This window comes from Ursus arctos, unplaced genomic scaffold (assembly GCF_023065955.2).
Source record: "Ursus arctos isolate Adak ecotype North America unplaced genomic scaffold, UrsArc2.0 scaffold_17, whole genome shotgun sequence".
Taxonomy (NCBI): Eukaryota; Metazoa; Chordata; class Mammalia; order Carnivora; family Ursidae; genus Ursus; species Ursus arctos.
The window spans coordinates 42,784,055-42,810,500 of record NW_026622841.1 but is presented as its reverse complement, the minus strand read 5'-3'; the positions used below and the strand labels follow the sequence as shown (position 1 = coordinate 42,810,500).

The window sequence follows — 26,446 nt, the reverse complement described above, 5'->3', positions numbered from 1 at the left end:
TACTTGCCTGCCTATTTGACAACTCAGCTTTACCCAAGGTTGCCTCCCCCAAGCCTGGTCCAACCCTCTCAGTCCAGAGCAGGCCCCTCAGGCTTCAGAGCCACCGTGGCTTCTGGCCCTGTACTAGGAAGACAGAGTTGCCTCGGGCACCAGATCATGCCATGGCGATCCTGAGGCCAGGCCGACTGGGGCTTCCTTTGGGGATTTCAGGGTGAGAAGGCACGCGAAGGGAGAAAGTAAGACATAAACTCACAGCAAAGAAGGACAGAGAGGCAAGGGGCAGCAGAGTGAGTTATGAGATGAGGGCCTCAGAAGGAAGACATCTCTACCGAAACAAAGTGATGATTAAAATGCATATTTGTATCTCTTATCTCTTTATGTGCTCCATTTTATCAGTTTTATCTTATTTTAATTTATATTTATACTATTTTAATCTAAATTTTGAGGCATTTCGGGGTTTCCAAAATGAGTTGTTTCTCCTGTAGATGACTCTACTCGATTCAAGATGTCATGGAAACATTGACTAAGACTAATCCTGGCCATGGATTCTCCTTTGGGTCCCCCTTCCTTCGCAAGGCCAGGTAGGAGCGGCACTCGTCCTGATCCTTTAGCCTGAGGCTGGGAGTCTTCGGTGTTTATACAACCTCATTCCCCAGAGCTGGTATAGAATGAGCTCCTAGTGGACATGGGAGGGTCACAGAGAGGCGGTTGCCATATGCAGCCCAGCCTCAGTAAGTGTGAATGGGACACTGGCCAACGTGGGTGGTGGTGCTGGGGGTTGAGCAACCCTTTCCGTTGCTTTCTTTAGGCAGAGTCCAAGTCCCGGGAAGCAGCATATACTTGGGCAAATGCCTCTTCCACCACCCATTACCTACTAGTCCAAAGCTACTTGAGCCCTGGGAACAGCAATGCCAAGTGGGAGGGCAGGGCAGGACTCGTGTTGATACCCAATCACAATTCTCTCATATCCAGTCCTGATGGACAGGATTTTCTGTCTAACCTATTTATAGAGACACTGATATCATCAAGCCAGCAAGCATAATTCTCTGACGGTCCTTCGGACATGGCATCATCACCTCCCTTGCCTCACTACGATTCTGTAATCTGCTCTTTGGACGGAGCAAACACATCTCGGTGTACCTGGCTCAGAAGTAATTTCACAGCTTCTTGATTCCACCTACCCCCCATTCAAGGGAACACTGTGCCCAACCTGCGGAAGGAAGTCTCAGGCTCCACACAGGGAATTCTCTTAGGGTCTCCGTAACTGAAGGCCACTGGTAACTAGCCTACCGCCAGTATGGTAACTGAAAGTGGAGGGATTTGAGCATCAGCCACCTGTGAACACCAAAGACAAGACTTGCACTTCTAGATCAGTCCTCAGACCAGTGGGAAAACCCTCTTGCTTCGCCTGTGACTCATGATCCATCCTTTGAGATTCCCGGGATCAGAGCATGCTCCCTCCTGAGAGGGGAGGGGTATCTTGATACTAAATGGCAGGGAGGGTCAGTTTGCCTGTCTTGAGCCCTGCCAGGGCTCCAGTCCTCTTTAGTTAAAGGAAAGCTCCTGGACCGAGGCCGTAGGAAGAGGATGAGTGGGGAGAGTGGGTTTGCGATGAATATCCACATGTTGCTTAATGTGCAATTGTCAATTACTATTAAACCAGCACTTTTCTACCAAATCAACCTCACTCACTGGAATAGGCTCTCTAACTGAACAACTTGTGGTAGTTGACTCAGTTTTTTCTTGACCCATCTATAAAACAGAGAATGATGCGTACCTAATGGAGTTGTGAAAAATAAATGAAATACATACATAATGCCCGATATGCAGTATATACTCATAAACTGTGGCTTTTAACCATGACTTTTATATTTCTACTGAGAGTATCGCCTTCCTGCAGGAACCCCGGGGGCCTCATGTTAATGTCTGTCTTAGACTGTTATTTCACTTCCCATATTCAGACACCAAATTCTATTCATTTTTTCTCTGAAGTGTTCACTCCCACCATCAACATAGCACTTGTGCACATTTTTTCATGGCCAGACTACTGTCACTGGCTGTCTGCAGAATGAATTAAGCACGGCATTCATCTGAGAAGTACTTATTGAGCATCTAATACGTGTATGGTTTAACACCTTCGAGCAAATAACTGAAAAGGGTCCTGCTCTTATGGTACTTATGTTCTTGTGGGTGGAGGAAGATAATGGACAAATAAATGAATAAACAAGAAAAATGTCCATGGTGGTAAGTGTGAAACAAACACTAAAGCAGACTGATGTGGAAAAGTGTGAGTAGCGGGGGGCGGAGGGTGGGGAATGGAGAGACTGCATGAAATAGACAGCTAATCTATTTGGGGAGAAGCGACTGGAGCAGAGATCTGAATGACAAACATTTCGGGCAGGGGCAGCAAGCGCAAAGGGTCCTCGCATGGGGATGAGCCAGGCCAGGCAGAAGGACAGAGGGTATGGCCTGCGTGGTTGTCGCATGAGCGGGAAGGGCACAGTGACACAAGACGAAATCAAAGAGGAGGGTGGGACCATATCTTGTAGGGCACTCAGATTGTGGAGATCAAGGGAAGGACGCTGGGTCTCATGAGAAGTGTAGTATTAGCCACTGGAGGTTTCAGACAGGGCAATAGCACGATGTGCCTGACGTTTTATAAATCTCACTCTCCCGGCCCAGGGGAGAACGGGACTGGGGGCCTGGCAGGACGGGGAAGCAGAGTAGCCTGGGGAGAGATTGGTGGCTGGTACCACTGGAGACAGAGCAAAAAGGAAAACACAGGATATGGTTTTAAGAAAATTCCACACTAATTTTCCTGAGGTCATTTCTCAATTCCCAAAACTTCGCTGCCAGCACATTATATTTCCTGCTGAACCAAATCTAAATAAGTTTGGTTTCAAGTTCTCCACGATCCTTCCTTGGCCACTTTTCATTGATTGTTGACTTCTCAGAACTCCCACAGTATCTATGCCGGGCGGTTAATAGCAAGTAAGCATAACACAGCCTGTCACCCTGTGCAGCGCGCAAGGTGTGTCAGTCTTCTCTTCCAAGACAGACCATCCCTTTAGAACAGGGTCTGTGCTGCCACTTGGCTCCACATCTCGCCGCACTGAGCTCAGCTCCAAGCATAGGGCACGTGCTAAAATTGCTTATTGATTGATTAAAAACCTACATGAGTAGCATTCATCTCCTCCGTATTTCTTTCATATGAGGAAGGGTGATTATCTGTCAATATTCATTGCACCATTGAACCAATACGCAATGCATTAATCATCTCTGAGATAACCAGATGAGGCTTCCTTGTAATCTTTCTATTTTGCTGAGATAATTTCACTTGCTTTGGAGTTTATGAGGCCATAAGTGGCTCCCATCTGTTGATGAACATATTTCTAAGAGTCATTTAGTATCAAGTATGGAATACTTGAGGGGAAGTTAAATTGTAACTTTTATATTAAGTGTCATCTTAGTAACAGAACCAAAATTGGAAGCATGTGTTCAATTTTGGTCTTTCATTTTCAAAGCTTTAGGTCAGGCAAAGAATTAATTTCATTTGTTTACAAAGTAGATTATGCCTAATAAAATCTATTTTGTTTATGGTCACATTTTAGTCAATCTATTGCCTTAGAAAATGAGAGAAATCTGATTGGCTAATCATTCAACAAAGTAAATTACATTATTCCACATCCACAGAACATTGGCCTAATTTAATTATTCAGTAATAGCATGATGAAAATACTCCCCTTTAATACATTTTGAGCAAGGCGCATACCCATGATGAAACTGTGAAGAGTCGTGTTTATTCCTTCCTTGTTTGATGACTGACCACGGAATGTAACACCACTTCTGTGAATAATAACTTTTTCCACAGGAAGGATAATAAACACCAGGTAGATTTCACTAGGCTCCTTACTGGTACCCTGAATTTTCACTACATGTCTGTATATTTTACAAGAACAGAAATCGGTTCTCTGATAAGTGCTACTTTACAAAATAAAGTTGAAATGAAATTGGTTTCAATTTATGCAGAGTAAAAGAAATAAGTGGGATCACTTTCTCTCTCTACTGAGAGGTAGAAAAACTCTCTAGGACCCTTTCTTTCACTCCTGAGATTCTGACAAAGACCAAGGAACATTTCCTCAACAAAATGCAGTTATGCACGAAAGTTCACACAAAATAAAAAGGAAATCTCTCGATGGATACCCAGGGGATCTGCCCTGAGGGGTCTAACCAGTATATATAACATGGATTCTCCAGAGCTGGTCTAGTATGAATGGCCACTTCTTGTCATTTTTTTTCTTTTTTGGGGGCTTAGAAATATGTATTGTGGTCCAATGTTGGGAATAGTGAAATTCAAACTGATAAACACAAAACAGTGTTTAAAGTTTTAAAATACAAAGGAAATAGCCTTTTAGAATCATTATACGGAGTACATCTGAATTAAGCAATGACAGGTATACACTACAAAAGTATTTCTTATCCCTTGATCACTACTTTTTTTTTTTTTTAAAGATTTTATTTATTTATGTGACAGAGAGACAGCCATCGAGAGAGGGAACACAAGCAGGGGGAGTGGGAGAGGAAGAAGCAGGCTCATAGCGGAGGAGCCCGATGTGGGACTCGATCCCGGAACGCCAGGATCACGCCCTGAGCCAAAGGCAGACGCCTAACGACTGCACTACCCAGGCGCCCCCTTGATCACTACTTCTTAAAACACAAATGTTTATGTTAGCCAGCCACTTTTACTCAAAATGCTGACTACTCACGCACCTCTTTCCCACGTTTTCCAGAAGACATCAAGTTTTCACTTGATGCCTTACTCAGTTCCTTATCACGAGGAGAAAAAGTAATACGGGGAAAATAGATCAAAGGTAGACCAAAACAAAACCCAACCCCATGTTTCAAGTATATACTAAACTATGATGACACATTGGCTCCGTGGCCCATTTTGATCAAAGCTTTCATCCTAGAAAGGAAAAAGAGACGTTCCACTCGGAGGGGGTGTTTGAGTTGGGGAAAGCTGCTCATTGTGCTCTTGGCGCCCAAAACTTGGCTGCTGATGCTCGCTGCTCTGAGTGGAGAGAATAATCCCAAATGAGGGTGCCAACCATCTTGCTCATAAAATCTGCTAAGCTGAAAAATTCCCGTTACCCAAGTTATTCATCTTTAGCTCCAAGTGCGAGCAAGAAGGGAGGGATGTGATTAGAAAAAACTCAAAAGAGGGGAAGAAAAAGAAGGAAAACAGATTGACGAGAAACTCATTTGTGGAATACGTTTCCCCGGCTTATCGGGCGGTACCATTTTCTGGCGGTGTGATTCATTTACACGAGATGGCAAATCAGCTGTTTTGGTTCTTTTTAAGAGACGCTATATTTTTGGCACAGAGCTTCAATATCCCAGGTTTTCTCACACGCGTGTATAGACAACGACACAGTTATAACTATAAATGAAGAACTTTCGAGTTTTTAGAAGTAAGGTACTTTTCTGGAAAATAAAGGAACAAGAGCACATTGTATAGCTGGTCTACTTCCATTCTGTTTTATGTTCATGGTGTTTCTGTTTGGGCTCTGCTGAGGACAATTGCCAGTGGGCAGCCGATTGTCCCAATGTATACCTTTTTTTTTTTCTTCTTCTTCTTCTCAGTTTTTAATCTCTTTTCAGGTGACAAAATAGTTTTTCTCTTAGACCAGATTCACTTGATTTTTCTCTTACTTAATTTAAAAGGTAATTTAATGCTTACCAGGAACCCCAGGGCGAGTATATGCTCACCTTGATGCTTGGGGTGGGGGGAAACTTACCATCATAAATATCTGTATTCTAGGGTCTCATAATCAGTTACTCTAGCATTAGTGTCAAAATCGGGGTGCTGGATTAGGGTGGTCATGGTGGGATCGTTTAGTTAATAGGAAACCATCCAGAACAAGTGGCAGTATAGACTAATCACAAAGAGAAAGGAGTTCATAATGATAAACCTGGATTCTGATTGCAACTTTGCCACATGTACCTTTAAATAAAGGTACTGAAAGCAGTATAGGATAATGGCTAGAGCTTACACAGTAGAGTCCTATTACTTCAATCCTGGTGTGTGATCTTAGGCAAGATACTTAACGAACCATGAATCCCTTGATTTGTATCTACCTTGCAAGATTACTGCTGTGAGGTTTAAATGAGATAATTTTATGTAAAATTGAGCCTAGTGCCTATGCACAGAAAGCTCATTAAGCACCTAATAATCACGTTAACTGTTATTATTAATAATTTAGTGCCAAGTATTGCAGAACCTGAAAAATTAGGAAATCTTTCAGGCTTGAGTTTGCACCTGTATAAAAAGGAGATTAAAATATGTATCCTCATGGTGTTGTCGTGACCAATAAATGAGATGGAGCACTGGGTGGCTGGCACAATCATTTGTCACAATTATTCAGAAGCATTTTGAGTGCCTGGGTGAGAACGATCTGCATATTTGATTGCTCATAGATCATGCAGTGTTGCTAATAAACTATTCTCTTAATCTCAGTCATTATTTGCTTCTAGTGTTCATGCCTTTAAAGCACCCGAGGGCCATTTTCTCACCCTCTCTCTGTCTTAGTGGTATATTTCCATAGACCGCTCTCTGTTGTCTGTTTCCTCAGACACCCTTACACAATATTTTAATTTCCTTGGCTTCTGATTAAAGAGGTGAGCCCCAGCCTTTTGACATTTCCACCTAAGTATTTTCTAGCTAGGAAGCCATCTGACCTTTAACAAAGATCATCTTTTATGAATCCTTCTTTGTTAACCACTACGCATGCTACCACCACTTGGGGATCCTTTCAGTCTTGCTTTCAAGCATTCTTAAAAAAGACACATAAATCAGATAGCTTTTCTAAAGCACAACTTCCAGTTCTGGAAGGTAATCTTAAAAGAGAATTAGGGGGATGGGGTCTTTACGAGTTCCATTAGTGCTAAACTTGCAGTGAGAAACTCTCTTTAGGTCAAAGTTGTCTCCTTGAGTGCATGGCCATTTTGATAAGAATAGTGCAAGGTAATATAATCCCATTTTAAATTTAGAAGTTGTAAAGTTCAGGCTACAGTAGCAGTGAATGGCACTCCCATTCTTACATTCGAGAAAAAAGTCAGGCGCTCATGTCTTGACCCAAGCAAACCCTTTAACATTCTACAGGCTGTGATGGAATGTGGACACAAAGATAAAACAGAGGTGTGTGTCTCCCTGCCCTTCAATTCTTTCATCCCTCTGATAATGTGACCATTATTGGTAGAGAGCATGTGCACTCTGAGCTTATCCTTTGTTTCCTGCTGAGATTCCTTGCTGGGGAGGATGAAGGACAACGCTTGGTTCCCGCTGTGTAAGAATCAATGACACAACCATTTAGAGCACTACAGTGTATAGGGAGTGCACTGGCCACATTTAGCAGTCCCTCTGGCTACCAGGATAATAATCCGGTGACTTGAAAAATTTACATTTGACCAGCAACTGGTCGGGTGTTTATGATGTGCAAGGTCTAACAGTAGACACTGAAATGAACCAAACATGACTTTGTCTCTTTAGGATGAGACTATCCAGGTACAAAGTCATATAGGGCCAAATAATTGGAATGTAGAGTAGAAAACGCAAGGATCTGTAGCAAAAGGACTGAAAAATAATATGGGAGCACAGAAGAGGGAGGAGTTATTCTTAGCTACATGATAAAGGAAAGTTTCATGGAAGAGGTGGTATTTAAGCTAGGTCTTGGAATATGAGTACATTTTGCATGTGCAGGAAAAGGGGTTAGAATGTTGGTGCAACAGTTTTCTATAACACACAATAGTTTTACGTAAAGTAGCAGAATGGGAAATGAATCTAGAGAAGTGGGGAGCATGCTGTTTAAAGGATTATGAGGTCACAGTGCCTTGGATTTCATACTCAAAGGTTAGGGTTTTATCCTATCGGCAATATATGAGTGAGTTCAAACTTGGCTTTTTATACGAATCCCATATTGAGTTTTAAGGCTGCAGGTGTCAGAGCAGAATCATTCCCAACACGTGTGGGCCCAGAGCGAGAGTATGAATGGAGGCCCATATACTGTGTGGTTAAATATTTAGAAGTTTCAAAGTAAGCAATACCCAGTTCGTGGCCCTCATCTCCACCCCGGGTCTGCAGCCTGTCCGGAGGGACTGCCCTGGGCCTGGAGGCTATAGGATCCCCACTCCCCCCAGGAGTCACCCTGCCACGAAAGACCTGAGTGGCCTGTGGACCTTCAGGAGGAAGATAGGGCTGAAGCCGTAGTCAGGCGGAGACCGGATCTGCCGCCATGAAGGAGGTGGGTGACTCCGGCTCTTCAGGTTCCTTGGCCGGGAAAGGGGAGGTGAGGGGAGGGCGTTCACTTGCCTCACACCTCACTTTTCTGACCTCGGGATTGCCAGGCAGTTCTAAGTACCACCCGAAAGTGTACCCCCCACGCCACCTATCTCCAAAGCAGAGGGAAGGGCAGAAGTACCCTTACCTGAGGGACGCTGTCTGCCTCCACATCCTCCCACTTCAGAGGATGCGGGCTGGCCACCCTGAAGCTACAGCAGCCCCTCCGTCCTTGGTTTCAAAGGGCACAGGCTGATTTCCTCTCCTCAGCCCAACCCCACCCCACTGGATGAGATGGCCCAACTCAGTTGCTCTGTCCTGGCCCCCTATTTTATGTGGGCTCCATTGAGTATCAAACTTTAAAACACCAGGCTCAACGCATTTCTGTGTTTGTGATGTCTGGGGTCTTCTAAAGCATATGGCCCCTTTTGGCCTGGTCTAAGGATTGTGCTAGGTCTGAACCCCAGTCCTGACCCAGCAGTTCTTGGGCTAGGGTAGGAGTGCAGTCTCAGGGTTTGTGCTAACAAGGCTCCATGTGTGAGTATAAGGCACAGGCAGGCGTCGTCATCACTGCTAAATGTGGGGAAGGTGTTTGTTTGGTTTTTGTTTTGCAGCAGAGGCGGGATACAGAGGGCTGGTATTTGAGAAAGCAAAGAGGAGCAGCATGGAAGATGAATGGAAAGGTGCTGGACAGAACCAGGAGAGCCTCAGGGAGCAAGCGAGATGAGGGTCTGGAGGAAGAGGGGCAGTGGGCTGGACATAGGAGGGGCTGGATGGAGGGGTGTTGGGAGGTCACATCAGAGGTGCTCAGTGGTCAGAGGGAGGGATGGGGTCAAGGATCACTCAGAGATCCCCAGCCTTTTATGGTTGAACTGTGTCCCCCAGACAGGAATGCACAAGTCCTAACTCCTGACACCTGTCAGTGTGACCTACTTGGAAAGAGGGTATTTGCAGACATCATCAAGTTAAGATGAGGTCATTAGGATGGACCCTAACCCCATACGGCTGGTGTCCATATAAGAAGAGAAGAGATGGGGCGCCTGGGTGCCTCAGTTGCTTAAGCATCCGACTCTTAGTTTTGGCTCAGGTCATGATCTCGGGGTCATGAGACTGACCCCCAAGTCTGGCTCTGCGCTCAGTAGGGAATCTATTTGAAGATTCTCTCCCTCTGTCCCTCCCCCTACTCACTCTCTCTTTCTTTTTCTCTCTCTCTCAGATAAATAAATCTTAAAAAAAAAAAAAAAGCAGAAGAAGAGAAGAGACACGGGGAGGATGCCATGTGCCAACAGAGTCAGAGACTGAAACTGGAAGTTAGGCTGGCCGCCGCCAGCAGCCACGATGAGGCAAGGAGGGATCCTCTCCTACAGGTTTCGGGGGAAGGAGGGCCTTGTCGACCACTGGATTTTGGACTTCTAGTCTCCATAAGACAACACATTTCTGTTGTCTGGAAGCACCCAGTTGGTGGGAGTTTGTTACCACAGGCCTAGGAACGAATGCACGGCTTTCACGGCACACCAGTAGGGCTGGCTCGCTCTCAACTGGGCATTCAGTGAAGACGAGCCTTTGTCCCAGCCCGCGCCTGGGTGGGGATGTTCTCCCCAAGGTGCATGTCCTCTCCACAAGAAATGGAGCCCCTCTCTGTCACTTCGCCGTGTAAAAACAAAGTATTAATTCACAACAGGTTTCAATCAGCTACTATACAAAAAAGGCATACACAGAAGGTATTAATTTACGACAGGTCTCCCTTGTCTACTCTGTAAGAAGGCAGTTTCCAAGACGAAGTGACAAGATTTTATGTACCATATTCCCAGTCTGTATGGACCATATTCTAATCGGGGTTTCGAAGGTATTTTTGGTAGCGTTTTAAGGTATTATCTGTAATCTCCCATTGTAAAAATTACGCAGAAAACCTACAGGAGATTTCATCTCTAGAAGGAACATTTTTCAGAGAGGAAATGGTTGCAGCATTGAACTGCCAAAGAGACAGCTGAAAAAATGGGTCATGCTTTCATCCCATTCTGGGACATAAGCTGCCAAGCGGTTCACTGCTCATTTTTGTCCTCTTCTCGTAAACAAGCTGCGTTAACAAGTTACTTTAAAAAAGCATACTAATTTCCCCAGTGAATTACACAGGAAAGAATCCAGCATTCCCTCCAGAGAGCTCAAATAGTTGTTTGTTCTCAGAGCTCAGGTGTGGTAAAATCGCTGTGGGCTAAAAATGCATGCTGGCTATTGGCCAGGAGGCTGGAGCTTTCCATCCACTCCAGCCCTGATTTCTCACATTGCTGTGCAATCCGTAGCTTGCTTAATGGAAAAAAAAAAAAAGGACTCGATTTTCAATTTCAATTTAATTACACAATCTATAGTGCCCAGTGGGAAGGATTTAGGGGCAAAGATTAATGCTCAACAGTGCTCCGTTTTATATTCTTTTCTGATAAAGAACACTGTATTGATTATCCAAAGTGAGTTTTCAAATTCGTTTTTTAAAAGCCAAATTTTGGGAGGTGGCAGAGTGATTTAAAGAAGGGGTGTGACTTCATTTCTTGGTTCTTTGCCACAATCAATAAATTAGAGGTGCAAGGTGCCTCTTTGGATTGTATTGTCAGTGCGTTCTTGAGAGTGGAGCGCTCTTCTCTACTTGGGAGAAGAAAGAATCGAAATTCTATTGTAAAATTAGAAATACCAGTTGCAGACACTGATTGAACAATACAACCATCTGTTCTGAGAATGATCGAATAACAAATATACTTAAAACCCTCCCTTCCGTAACGAATATACTTAAGACCCTTCCTTATTATGTTAAAGTTCAAAGAATTTCACCCTCTTATTGGGACTGGAAACCATCATGATTTCATCTGGCAACAAATCAATGTTTCAGATTACAAGTGAATATTTGGAGTTCTGTTTTGGTGTCTACATATTCTGTTAGCGAGCCAAACGTAAAAAAGAAGGAAAATATAGGAAATGAAAATCTGCCCGTAAGAGGTGGCCTTAATATATGTTTTGGTCAATTGCTTTACCTTGTGAACTTAATAAAGAAAACAGGTCTCTTTATAAGAAAAAGTACTCCCTACGTGATTTAAATAAATAAAAATGGTAGCAATGAACTTTACCGGTTCACTGTAGCTCAGCCTTACCAAACCACTTGAGCACATGCAAATAACTGAAAATACAGTGATCAAGAAATGAAGCTCAAAAAGCAAATAAACTATCGGAAACAGCTAACTGACAATGACAGCGGTTTCAAGTATTAAGATGGCTGCTATGGAGAGTCGACATGTTCAATTACATGCAAAAGCAAAATGGTACCTAAGCAGCATTAAATTTTGCCTACTGAACTTGCAGGATAATACATTAGCCTAAGGAGTTAACTATTTTTAGAGCTTGATGAATTACAGGGCATCTGGCACAGATTAGGTAAAGCTAGAACTTAATTGGGGTGGAATGACAACAAGGACTAGAATTAGAACTTCTTTGGGAGGGCGTTAGAAGACTTTGGAAAATGTAGCCTTGACTGGTTTAAAAGTAGACTTACCACTATTCTCCTTGGCAAGGGTGAGTTATAATTTATGCCAGAGCAGAACAGTTAATAACAACAACAAAAAAGGACACTGAGATTTGTGTTTGTGAATGGAGCCTGTCTGCTCTCCCTGAGTCCAGTGGCATGGGCAGCCTTTGGGAAAGACAGCCCGAATCACCTATGGAAAGAGGAGGTGGGACGGGGCAAGACAGGGTTTGGTGAAGGCCTCCCTTGGTTTCATGGGTGGCTGTAGTCAACTTCCTTCGACAGTGACATGGAGTGGCTCCATCTACCAGCAAATAAAAATAAGTCTGTAACAAGACTGGGTAAGAAAATTGTGAAGCAGACAGGAAGACATTGGCTAACTGTGCTGCACAGAAATCAAAGACCAGAATGGAAAGTCAACTTGTATGTTTCTCCTGCCAGGGGTTCTGTTTTGAACTGTTTGGGAGGGAGTGACTTTCAGATGGCAAATTAAAACTTGGGAAGATCACACCTGAGAGTCACCTTAGTTAAGGGAAAAATAGACACAAGTTTCTATTTGCAGCCATGATAGTATCAATGCAGAGGTCACGATATGTTCAGAGGAATGCTTACAAATCAGAGCTGGCAGTGTCTTACTTCTCCACTGTCTCCTTCGGCGGGTGTGTGGAGGGAAGGATCGAGATCGGGAGACAAAGAAAGTGCATGATCATCCATGTCTGACCAATGTATTTGTTCTCAGAACCAACAGCATGTATAGTGCTCATACCTAATAATTAGCAAAACCTTTTTTTCCATATTTACAAATGCTTGACTATTAACATCTAAAGCACAACTCTACAATTTATGAGAAGGGAAGAAATACCTGGTCGGTGATATGTTCCTGGATTTTTTCTCTAGTCACTGAAAGAGAAAGCAAAAATAAACGTGACATTAAAGTGTGAAAATGAATAAAAAGCAGTACTGATCCCGCTCTCTTTTCACTCAAAATTCCAAAGCAGTCATGGGCTCTCTGGGCAAACACTTGTATTGCAATATGGACCTTTATAATCACTCCAATAATTGGGAGGAAAAAAAAAAGCCAAATCCTAAATAAACCAGAGAAGTGGAGAGAAGAAAAGGACCGACTAGAAACTTGAACAACAGCCAGTCAAAGGTTTCCAAACATGACAGCCTGTTCAGGTATAATACTGACACCGAGCTCACGGAAGCTTGAGGACTAGACAAGGCACTCTAAGGGGGCAGGTGGCACAAGTGCTACTTTTAAAACCTTTTCTCTTACCCATGAAGATAATAAAGACATTATTATACTTTGTTGTTATGGTGCCGCAGAGATTAAAGTGAAAACCAACAGCTTTATCAAAGGTATTTTGGTCAGGACAAAAGAAAAAAATCAGACTAATGTATGAAAGGTAATGCAGATATAAAGAATAAAGACGCTAAAATAGCAAAGCTTCATGTGAAAACAGTCTCAAAGGGATCAGTGTTGTTTATGCCTTAAATAGAAGAAAAAAAATCCTTAGTAAAAACAAATGATCAACAAACCAACAAAGCAAGAAAGAGGGGAAAGAAGAAATTTTGTGGCCCTGCGGTTATTACGTGCTTGTGAACATCTTGGTACGATACGTACTTGATTAAACATGTCCTTTTAAAATTTTAAATAAGATAACTGTGCAGTCACTTGCATTTTTAGGAAATAATACATACCGATCCTGGGTACCTTTGACCCAGTTTCCCCCAATGGCAGCACCCGGAAGATCAAAAGCACAGAATCACAACCAGGATGCTGACATTGACTTGGTCAGAATTCAGAGCATTTCCATCACCACAGTGATCCTTCCCACTGTGCTTTTAGAGCCACACCTATTTCCTCCCACCTGGTCCCTCTTCTTGGCCCCAGGCAACCACTAAGCCATTCTCCATTCTACCATTTTGCCATTTCAAGAATGTTATATAAATGGAATCCTCCATTTTATGAACTTTGAGGTCATTTTTTTCTCACGCAGCAGGGTTCTCCAGAGATGATCCGTGTTGGCCTGTGTATTTCTGTGCGTTCATCCCTTTTCATTGCTGCGTAAAGATCCCATGGTGTGGACATACCCAGGTGTGTTTAACCGTTCGCCCACTGAAAGTCATCTGGGTAGTTTCTAGCTATTATGAATAAAGCATCTATCAACATTTGTGTACAGGCTTTTTTGTGAGTGCAAGTCTTTATTTCTCTGGGATAAGTGCCCAGGAGTGCAGTCTCTGGATTGTATGGTAGTTGCGGGTTTAGTTGTTTAACAAACTGCCAAACTGGTTTTTTTTTTTTTTTGAGACATGTAGTGAATAACTGATATTACCAATCCATTAATCAACCAAAAATAAGTATATTTGAACATTTTACTAAGTATTCAGTACCAGGTGAGGTGTTATATGAGATACAGAAGAAGTATAAGGAGCATAGAAAATGGAATGACAGCGTTAAGAGTGGACTACCATGCCCCTGTTACAAAATGCCAGGGGCCAATCTTAGAGTCTTCAGATAATAATGACCCATTTCCCTCCTTTCTTAATGGTATTGCCCAATGAGATTCTCTTGCTATGTTTTAAAAGTTAGATTCCTTTTGTTGGATTATACACAGGATGTTTAAAGAAGAGGCAACATGATTTGTACAAAAAGCTTGGCCTTTAGAGTTAGATCAGCAGTTTTGCCTAGAAAAGGGAGTAGAACATCCAGGAGAAGGAAGGGCATGGGCAAAGCCATGCGACAAGGGGGAGCATAGTGGGGCCAAGGCATGGGAAGGAAGCCATGATGGCCAGAGTGGAGAAATAAGGGTGTGCGGGGTAATATGCAGCGGGGCAGCAAGTAACATAGACCACTTCTGGAGATTTCTGGTCGTTACAAGAGCAGTGGGAAGTCAGTTATTAAGGAAATTTAGACCAGGGTGTGGGTAGGGACATTGGAACGGTGTGGTCAAATGAACATTTTTAAAAGACCACTCAACGCTTGTCGTAACTGCAGAATAGGCTGGAGGGGAGCCTGGGGTGGCAGCAGGAGTACAAAGCCTTCCTTTTGTTTCCTTAGGAACCAAGGGAAATCTGAAGGAATTCAAGAGAAAAATGAGAGCCCAAACAATCGTCATCATCTAATAATGCAGCGGCCCACTGGACTCTAGCAAACGGGGCAGACAACAACCTGGTATCTAAGTACAGCCTCGCCATTTACCAGATGCTTGATTTGGGGCCAGTTAACTAATGCCCTGCCTGTTTGGCCATCTAGAACAAAGAGTTCACAATAGCTCCTCCTCTCCAGACTGGGGAGGATTAGAAAGAAGTCAGTATGCACTCTGCAGGCAGAGTATAAGCGAAGGGCTTCTAGGGAGTGTGACAGGAAGAACAGTCTCAGAGGCAAGAAGAGGGTGTATCTGGATGAATCTCGAGATGTTGTGAGTGGCTTACAGAGTGAGAGGACGTACCAGAGCAGGTGGGAAGCAGGCGGTGTGGGTCTTAAGAGGGTCAGAGAACAGCCTTGGGGCATTGTTGGCTTGCGGTGAGGTTGAGAAGGGTTCTCCCGGCTGTGGGAAGCCAGTGGAGGTTTTTCAGCAGGGAGTTGAGGTGACCAAAGGTCTGCTTGAGAAAGATGACTTTGGTGATGGCGTGGAGGAGGGGGTGATGGTGAGCCGGAGACAGGTATCAGAGAGAGCAATAAGCATGTCCGGCGATACTCAGGTAGGAGGGATGAGGGTTTCAGCCCAGCAGGGAAAACAGAGACGGAGGGATGCATGGAGCCCGCGGCCTTTACTGAGGGAGGTTCTGGAGACTGAGTGGATGTGGGAGGTAGAGGAGCAGGGAGTGAGGGCAAGCCCTAGGTCTTCAGCGAGGGGAACATGTGGATACTGGTGTTACCAAACAGACAGAGGGAAAAGGAAAAGAATTTAAAGAGAAGTTATCAAGGGAGCCCTATAGGCTTGTCCCCATAATTAAAATGAAGATATCTATAGGTTATGAAAACTGACATGGCAATTATGGTATATAGAATCATGTCCCCCCATGTTCATATCCTCTCTGGACCCTGTGAATATGGTACCTTACATGGCAAAGGGACTTTACAGATGCAGTTAAGTTAAAGGTCTTGAGACGGGAAGATTATCTGGGATTATCTGGATGCGTGCAATGTCATCACAGGGCCCTTATAAGAGAGAGGTAGGAGAATCAAAGGTAGAGGAAAAGGGAGGTGACAACGAAAACAGAGGTCAGAGGGACGCCGTGTTGGGAAGAGGCCATGAGCCTGGAAGGTGGGCAGTCTCTACACTTGGAAAAGAGAAGGAAGCGGATTCTCCCCTTGAGCCTTCTGAAGGTATGCAGCCTTGCCATACCTTTCTTCTAGTCTAGTGAAACCCATTTTGAACGTCTGACCTCCGAACTGTAAGAGTAACGCACTTGGGAGAGCCCTGGCTACAGCTACAGGTAGGAACCCAAGACACCAACCTGGGTCGTGTCTTGGGATGACAAGACAGGCTGCATACAGGTTTCCTTGGCAAAAGGTCAGAGTGAGTCCAAGATTTGGGTCATTTGTCCAAATGAGGAAGAGGCAGGTGTCTGTTGGTGGTAGAAGTGACAGGACACACTTCCATGTTTTGGACGCTTAGATACCAGGGCAGGTACGGCTCAGACAACAAGGCAGGTGCCATGCTGGGGGAGTGAGGGGTAAGGCATGGGTTGATTCAGAAGATAACGGGGCAGGCTTCTAGTCACCGAGGTCATTCAGTCACTTGAGGATCACAGGGACTCAGAAGCCAGACAGGCCATTTCTGTGAGTTACAGTTATTTAAATGTAAGAAAAATCATCTTCTCCCTTGAGCTATTAAAACTCTAATGAATTAAAATATATAATTATATAATTATTTTGTGGCCCTAGTGGTTATAATTGCGGCTAATGGTAATTTTTTTTTCTTTGCTTACGGATAGTCTCAGGCTGGTGGAGACGTACATGTGCCCTGGCCAATGCAAGAAAAAAAGGAGGGAATCCCACTTAAGGAAAACCTAAGTCATTCCCAAGTTTATTCAAATCATATTTGAAAAAGAGGAATGGAATTTAGGGGATAAATTGTAACTGCATAAGCCTTTGCTAATAAAAGATTAAGAAGTATGTGGTTTAGCATCTTTTAATTATTTTTTCTAGCATCTTGAATATACAATGTTTGAAATCTCTGGTTGGATCAACATTATTTTGCTCAGAGGTTTGTGGACTTTGCATACTGATTCTTTCCTGTTTCCAAGTACATTTGCTTTTAGGCTATTTTTATTCACTTTAAAGGAATTTTAATAACTTTCTGTTGACAGCATGGACAGCTGGTCTTGAGAATTAAAGAAAATTCACTTGCTGACTGAGGAAGGAAGTGACATCAATGAGCTTCTAAAGTCAGCCCAGAGGGGGAAATTGGTTTGTGAGAGAGTGGCCTTTCATTGCACTGTATTTATCGAGCGATGCCTTGAGATGCAAATTGCTGTATCAATCAAACCCATGGTGCCTACCTCCAACCAACTTCGTGCAAGCCGAAGGAACAATGCCCTGAAACACTGAGAGGAAAAAGGATGAGGGGTGCAGGAACCCAGGGGCTAAGTGAATTACGGGAGCTCATGATCCCCTCTCTCTGGGCTGATACTTCCTTTGCTGTCAAGCCTCAGTTTCTTTGTCTAGAAAATGAGCTTGATGCAATCTGTTGGCTGAAGTCAGTCTATTTCTGTGACAGATGGCTACCAAGACCATGTCCTTATATATATAGTGTAGACATGTTATCTTTCCACTCTGTCCCAAAGAATGCTATCAATTGCTTTGTATCCCCCACTGAGAGCATCTGGAAAGAGGGATCCTTAGGTAGTCATATGTACCTACTCACTTGATCTCTTGATACTTTAAAAATCTGCATTCACTGTTTATGACTCTACTGCAGAAAAAGTCAGGCACCCACTCGGGACTTTAAATAACAATGACAGTAGTAATAACAATTTAATTGTCATAATAATGAATGACTTCATTCTTCACCACCATCAGAGAATTTCCCTCTGGACCTACAGCAATCCATTTTTCAAAGGTAAGTGTGGTGCAAGTGGATTGTGCGTGTGTGCGTGGGTGTGTGTCACGTGAGCACGCATGTGTGTATACACGCACACCAGTGTGAGGCAGGCAGGAAAGTAGCTAGGTACATTTTATGGTACGAGCTGAAAAATTAGATTGCTACTATTTATTTCTTAGCTCACGTTAGAAAGTGTTTGACGTGGCTACAGTGACGGTTCAATAATAAATAATTTGAGTTTGAGTTAATGATCTAGTATCAAAGCGAATTTAATTCAGCCTAAGAAAAAGATGCATTAACATTGGTTTCTTTTCCTTGTCTCAAAGCATACTTGGGGTGTTCAATTAAATTTTCACATTTTATGAGTTAAATATGTAATCTGAACGACTCAAAAATAATACTGGTTAAGTAAAGAATGGATGAGCTCTCAGGAGCCACAGCCTTCAGACCAAAGGATTTCAGGCTCTTCCCAAGCCTAGAGATACTTTGACTCTAGCAAAGTTCATTCATCTGATCCTATAGCAATATTTTAACGAGCATCTATTCTGGGCTATATACTTGGTGTCCCGGAGGCACAGAAGCGGAGGAAACAAGACGAGCACACAAAAAGGCAACCACGTGACATCACAGAGCTGTAAAGGATTATTAGTAAATGGCGTAAGTACGCAGATCAAAGGATACTTAAATCTTGCTATAATAGAAATGGTGACAGATTCACTTTCAGACTTTTCTGCTCTTGGCTTTGCCACTGTCAAGCTATACAGTAGTTAGCAAATAACTTTACTCCTCTACTTTTTGTCTTTGGTACATAATGACAGTGTTTCAAGGACAGAGGGTTTCTAAGTTTGTTTCTAGGTACTGAAGCTCTTTGGCTCTAAAAAGAATGAGGGAGATTGAAAATTTCGATAGAATTGCCACCCCCCCCCCCCCAAAAGAGAAGAGGTCATGTTTGGTGGGGGCACCTGGGGATGCCTCATGGAGGAAATAGCATTTGATCTGGGTAGGACATTAGCAGAAGCAGATTGGAGGAGAGGCATTTTATCTAGAAGGAAAAGCATGAGCAAAAGTACAGAATCAGGAAGTGCATGGCGCATGTGCAGGGAGTCGTGAACAGTGGCGCTTAACTTCAGTGGAGTCTGTATATTAGCGAGTAATAAGAGGCGAGGCAAAATCTGTAGGATAAACCAGTGTCACGGAGGGCCCTCAAGACTTAGGGGGAGATTTTGACATTTGTTTGATAAGGGAGCTCTACAAGATTTTTGAGCCAGAAATTGATCAAAACTGAAATTGATCAAATCTAACAGTGCTATGGCTTGAAGACGGGGGACCCACTGCTAAGAATGAAGGTGAATGTGACACACTGGGTGAGTAGAGCAGACGTAATAATTCAGATGGGGGACTGATGCAGTGGGACAATGGAAAGAAAGGAATTAAAGATAACCAAGATCTTTTGTGTTCTTGCTTTGTGTTTTTTTATTTTCAATCTTTTAATTCAAGTATAATTAACAAATGGTGTTATATTAGTTTCAGATCTAGAATTATAATGATTCAACAATTCTATACATGACTCAGTGCTCAAAGATGACCAAGATCTTAAGCTTAAGTTACTGGAGAGAAGGCGTGCTTCCTGCAAAAGTGGAAGCAAGGAAATGGAGCCAGTTTAAAGCAGAAGATTTGGCAAGTAATGGTGGAGGTGGGATGATTAGCTAGGTTCAGCACTGGTTAAGCTTAAAATGCCAGTAAGACATCCTAGAGGAGGCACAGAGTGAGCTCAGTAAAGAGGTCAGTATCAGGCAGTCTTCTGCAGAGAAAGGATGGAAGCTTCAGGATGCAAGACTTGTTTTACAAGTAGTGAGAAGGAAAGAAATACCAAATTAGAACTTTGGGCAACAGCTGTATTTGAATGGTTTGATGCCTCCTCAGGTAATGGAATTCAAAGTTTACATCATCTGCAGTGATATGAAGAGCCGCTGTCTCTCTGCTAAACTAAGCTAAGTGAACATAAGGATTTACTATTAGGCGCTAACAAGTTAGAACTCTGGTTTCAGAGCATATGTTCTCACTGGTCCTGGATCCGAGTCAAAGGCTATGAATTCTGACACTAGTCCAACGTCTTCTTTTCTTTAACACCAAATAGTTAACTTAGTTCTTCATGAATGCTGCCTGGGTATCCCACAAATTTAACTTAGTTTTGACACTATCTGCCTGGAAAGAGTGTCAGCTCCCATAGATTAAGGGCTCAGCCCTACAGAACGATCCCCCCCCCCCCACTGTCCTCCACTTTAGATGCCAGTTGCTGGTCTAGGGGGGTCCTCTGTGCTTTTGACTGACCAGCTATAGATGGAAGGTGCCAACAACCCCTTTCTTGGGCTTGATTAATTTGCTGGAGAGCTTCACAGAACTAAGAAATATTATACATACTGGATTACTGGCTTATTATAAAAGGATGTAACTCAGGAACAGCCTGATGGAAGATGCATAGTGCAAGGTATGTGGGAAGGGGGGCAGAGCTTCCATGCTCTCTGGGCAAGCCACTCTCCCTGGATCTGCCTCTGTATGTATGTATGTATGTATGCATGTACGTATGCATGTATGTATGTATATGTGTATGTGTGTATGTATGTATGTATATGTGTGTATGTATGTATGTATATGTGTATGTGTGTATGTACGTATGTATTTGTTACGGAGGCTGCTCTGCATAGCTAGGATTGATTAAATCACTGACCACTGGTGATTGTACTTAAAGAACTTTTCTTTTACATTCAAACAGGATTTTAAGTCAGACAAGATTTTTTAAAAAGAGCAACACTACACTGGAACACTGAACTGAGCTGGTTAATTCGTAGCTAACTTGTAGAGTGCTAGAAACTTCAGACAGTATATATGGATCTTCTTTCAATTCCCTAGTTTCCATACATCAACACTTACTCACTTAAGGCTAGAACCAGCTGAAAGGATTGCTAATGTGCTGTAATTATTAGTCAATCTCGCAGCTCTTTGTACAGGAGGTAAGCATACCTCCAGAGGGTTTGTTTGGAGAGTGTAGGTCACGGTGCCTGTGGAGAGAAAAGGGGAAGGCTATGGTTTTCTCAGTGGTCCCTCTGTATCATCTGGGGTCGCGCTGTGGCGTGTGGTGCGTCTGTGGTATAGGCAATGGGACCAGGTGTCAAAGGCAGCTTTTAGGTGGCTCCATATGGCAGCATTTTCCCAGTATCAACCTACAAGATCTTATCCTGTACAATACCAACCGGAGAGGATAGACGCATGATGTTTATACTTTTATTTCATTTCCCTTATTTTTGGTATATTTTTTGGCACTTTGGGGAATGTTGCCATTTGTTAGTTTCTTTTACATTTCAGAGTTCCTAAGTATCTTCTAATCACCCCTCCTAGCCCAGGGGTGGGGGTAAAGAGTGAGGGGTTGGGGGTGGGGAGGACAGTAGGAGAGTGTAGGGAGGTGTCATAAGTCAATTCTGGGGTGGGAACCCTTTTTTGATATCCAGGAAATGGTAGAAATCACAAGGCTGTACAAGGTGAATTATGTTCATCATGGCTGTACCCTAGTGAATTCTTCTTTCATTACAGACTTTGCTTATTTTACATCATTAAAATTAATTAGGGGGAAATTATTTAATATTCGTTTAAATCCAAATTTATCCCTAGCTTCTTGCTTTTTGTAAGAAAAGATTTGGGGGTTTTAAAGCTCACTGTTTTTGTTTGTTTGTTTTTTACTTAGCAGGAAAACATGTTGATTATTCTGTTTCTCAATGGTAACAGAATAATTTTCTTTTGTTATTTCCCTTGCTTTTGGAAAATATGTATCTCTGGTTAAGTTTGGTTGGTACTGTGAAAGTAATAATTTGAATAAGGCACTTACACTCATGAATCCCTAAGCCATTTCATACATGAAGTTTCATATGATTTTTTTTTATTTTAAAATCTCTCATTCTTCGTTTTTTTTTCCTTGAAAGAATGGAGAACATAAGCGTTAGCGTTTTATGGTACAGGCAAATAATAGCAATTCTGCTAGAGTGCCACAGTGAGTGCTTACATCAATATAATTTTTCTTATGTTTAAAACACCAAATAGTATAGATAAGAACTTAAAAAGCTAATTTGTCTCCTCTCACTCTCAAGACAGTGAGAGGAGATAAATTCCATCATTCTCTGTTAACCAAGTTAACGTCAATAATATTTTGGTAGTTTGAATCACCAATCACAATCTTATATAACTAAAGAATCCCATCTTCTTGACTTTGTTGAAATTCAGTACATATAGAGATTTTCTTTCTTGTCTGTCAGAGAGTACTTGCTATATAAAAACTAGTTACAATAGCACGGTATGGTTCCAACATAACTGGATACGGTATGTTTCTTCTGTAACAACACTGATCCTGGGACGGGTCTGTTTCAGAAAGCAGCCCGTGAATACTTGTCATTTTAAATTGCTACCTAAGATTTCTTCGACACACATCAGAGCATTGCCAAAATCTAGATCCGTTTGAAGGTAGCTATTCAGCAATGATCATAGAAAGTTAATTCAGGGGCGCCTAGCTGGCGCAGTCGTTAAGCGTCTGCCTTCGGCTCAGGGCGTGATCCCGGCGTTCTGGGATCGAGCCCCACATCAGGCTTCTCCGCTAGGAGCCTGCTTCTTCTTCTCCCACTCCCCCTGCTTGTGTTCCCTCTTTCGCTGGCTGTCTCTCTCTGTCAAATAAATAAATAAAATCTTAAAAAAAAAAAAGTTAATTCAATGCCCTTGACTGTAAATAAGGCAGAAATTTGAAATCCATAAAAATCTCATCATGGCCATTGTGTTGAGATGATTTTCCGAAGGACTGGGGTAGAGGCAGAGGACAAATGAGGACACCATTTCAGGGCCCTTGGGGAGAGAGGTGAGGAGGTCCTGAGGGCAGACAAGTGATATTAGGATGTAGAGGAGGGACCCATTCCCGAAATGTTCAACAGGTAAAGGCAACTGCTTGATGGATTAGAGAAAGGGAGAAATCAGGACAATTAGTGAGTTCCAAGTTTGGTGTCTACTTGGATGGTCATGCCATCCAAGGAGCAGTTGAGAGGGTAAGATAATGAGTTCTGATTTGTACATGGTTCAGTAGCTGTGGGACATCTAGGGATGAGACGTCTAGAGTGAGAAGAAACGGGGCTAGGTGTGATAAGAGGAAGAAGTGCTCAGAAAGATAAAGACAGAGGCCAGAAGGGCATAAGATACGTAACAAGGGCGTAGTATCAAGAACATTAACAAGTCAGGAAGGATCCATTCTTACGTTGCGGGCAGCAGACGCACAATGACAACCCCTTAGGGGGAGAATTTGTCAACATCTAACAAAACGTCCTAACAATTTGCCCCTCGCCTCAACCTTTTGACTCCTGCTTCTAGATCTGCCCTTGAAGATACACCCGTGCAATATAAACAGTATATGCACATGGTTGTTCATGACAGTATTGCAAGGAATAACAAAAGACAACAAACAACCCATTCGAAACAACTGTAAGTACACTCATACAAGAGAGAACTATTTATTTATAAAAACACAGTACGGAAAATCTCTCTGAGATAAGAACATGAATATATCTATATGGTTCTGTTTGCAAAAGAAACATGGAAGAAACCAGAGACTACCGAAAATACTTCCTTACGGGGAAGGGTGTGGATGGGCAAGGTGGAAGAGAATATGTTTGGGAGTAAGACCTCTCTGAGAAGACATTTTAATAGAGTCGTGACCTTGGACCATGTACATACTTCACCTATCCAAAATATGACGCCGCCAGTCTACCTCTCCATGCAGTGGACTTTCTGCTGCCTCATGTTGCCTCCCTCATTTTACCAACACATTTCGCAAAGCCTGACTCCCCTGCCACTTCCCGAGACACGATCTACTTTTACATCTTGCCTTCCTCCAGATGCACACTTTCAGTTAAGCCTGGCAGTACCTCCAAGCTTCTAGAAGTCTGCTGCCTGCTAAGTCATTACCGGGACTAGTCATAAAAGCTAATGCTGGTGCTTATTACTGAGCCGTTGGGTCTATTTTGGAGAACTCAGAGAATGAAAAGATTAGCTGCCTTCAAGCTCCCCCAGCTGTTCAAATGGAATAACTTCACGGAGCCCCAGGGTGCCGGGCGGCACCGATTCAAGCTTGTATTTTTTAAAGAGCATTAAAAAAAAAAATAAGTGAAATAACTCTTGATGTGTCTCTTCAAATGTATGCACTTATTGCAACTTAAAGAATATTCTATAAAGGTAGGAGGTAGTGATTAAGAGCACAGGCCTGGGTGTCAGACATCCATGAGTTCCAAGATACATGAGCACCCCCTCCTCTGTTCACCAGCCATGATCTTGGACAATTTACTTACCATCTCTAAGCCTTGTTTCTAAACCTCGTTTCTCTAAAGTGGGGATTATCAGAACAATACCTACACCTCATGAGGTTTTCATGAGGGATGAATGACATAATGCATGTGTCAGAATTAGCACAATGCTGGCACACAGTAGGTGCTCAATAAATGTAGCCAGTATCTCTTATCATCACAATTATAGGATGGATAGTGGAAATGATGGTACAACCCAAACATTTATAGTCAGGGCAGCCAAATCCTGGTCTTAGCAGAAGAAAATTTTAGATAAATTTAGAGAGAAACCATCAATTGCATCTAACATAAGAATATTGAAGCAGGGATGCCTGGGTGGCTCAGTCATTAAGCTTCTGCCTTCGGCTCAGGGCGTGATCCTGGCATTCTGGGATGGAGCCCCACATCAGGCTCCTCCACTGGGAGCCTGCTTCTTCCTCTCCCACTCCCCCTGCTTGTGTTCCCTCTCTCGCTGGCTGTCTCTCTGTCAAATAAATAACTAAAATCTTAAAAAAAAAAAAAGAATATTGAAGCAGAACTGAGATCTTGATGTAGCTAACACAAGTTTGGCAACATTTACTAGAGTTCTAAAGTTTTATAAACATTGGAGAAGAAAGACAAATACCGTATGATCTTACTTTTATGTGGAATCTAAAACAAAAAAAGAAACAAAAACCATAGAAAAAAAGATCAGACACGTGGTTACCAGAAGCAGAGGATGCTGTGGTTGGGGCGGGGGGGTTGGAGAAAGGTGGTCGGTCAAAAGGGTCAACCTGCCAGTTGTAAGATCAACACATACTATGATGTAATGTCCAACCTGATGCCTACAGCTAGCGCTGCTGTATGACATACAGGAAAGCTGCTGACAGAGTAAATCCAAGAGTTCTCATCCCAGGAAAAACATTTTTTCCTTCTTTCTTTTGTTTTCGTTGTTTCTATTACGAGATGATGGGTGCTAGCTGAATCTATGGTGATAATCATTTCACGATATATGTAAATCAAGTCATCATGCTGTACGACTTTAACTTACACAGTAGATGTGCATCGGATATTTCTTAATATAAGCAGAAAAACACTGGAGAGCAAATCTCAATCCGTATCATGTCCTTTACTCCCTTGTTCAAGTTTAAGTTAGCCACTAAGAAATTCGTGCAAAAATTTACAGATTTACTTAGAGGCAGCTCTTGTTTTGTGTGTTTCGGTTAACTTCCTTTCCAAGATATTGGTCATACACAGTGTACATTCTCAACCACCCATCTGGTTCCTGGACCGCTGCCTAGAAAGGCCTGGCTGCCTCTGCTTTTGTCTGTTTGCACCTGTCCCAGAGAGGGGGCTGAGAGGGTTTTGTGGTTAGCACCTCAGCAAAGGACAATCACGTATTTACCTCCTGAAATAAATATGATCATTTCAAACTTCAAATTTCTTTTTCGCATTTAGTGCACATCACTTATATGTGTTTTCGTTTTCTTGATGCATAAGGGAGAAAAATCGAAACTAAGGCCAGGTCACAGCAATGGACAATCTCGTGTTCCTTATGGCCGAGCTTCTCAGAAGTGCACAGTGAAGAGGAAACAGCTGTGCCAAGTTAGTGAACCCCCCAACCCCCAACCCCCAACCACCAGCTCCCAGGTCTCCAGGCCCTTCACCCTGCCCCCTCCAGCCGCCTTGTCTGCTTGCCACACAAATGTACCTGCATTCCACGACAGCAACACCATTTTCTACGCACGTGATGATGTGGAAAAGGCTAGAAGCCCTGTGTGGGAGAAGGAGCAGCTTTGAGAGCTGCCCTTTTAGAACGGGGCCAAAGGAAACGTGTGGGGCTGTGTTTCACAGTAGTGCACACGGAGGGAACCTCGAGGCGATTCCACACACAAGTGTGCAGTGCAAGAAGTACTATGGGAGGTCTTTCTGCCTACTGGTCAGTCAAGAAGGCAGGAGCTTTCATCTAGAAAATAAGAGGCACACCTCTTTCTTCATGTTCTGAAGCTTTAACTGCTGCTTCCCTTCATTACTTGTCCAAAGTCAACACCTCCTTGAGAAGCTTATTTAAAACAATGTAAAACTTAATACGAGGAATCATTCCAAAGAATAGCACTGGGCGAGGCATTATTTGGGTTTACAATTTTAGCTGTGACTGGCCTCTGAGCCTCAGGTGAGGAGGGCCACCTGGGGGTGGGTCACGGCC

At 43.0% G+C, this 26,446-nt stretch overlaps 1 protein-coding gene across 3 annotated transcripts in view; it reads right to left on the bottom strand.

Moving 5' to 3' along the window:
• CHST9 (carbohydrate sulfotransferase 9) overlaps positions 1–26,446 on the bottom strand; it is a 224,153-nt gene that overhangs the window by 16,301 nt on the left and 181,406 nt on the right. For all 3 annotated transcript variants that reach the window (XM_026496140.4, XM_057313165.1, XM_057313164.1), the window contains one exon: positions 12,703–12,740. In XM_026496140.4, the coding sequence (XP_026351925.3) occupies positions 12,703–12,740 (38 nt within the window). The remainder of the gene's footprint in view (positions 1–12,702; positions 12,741–26,446) is intronic.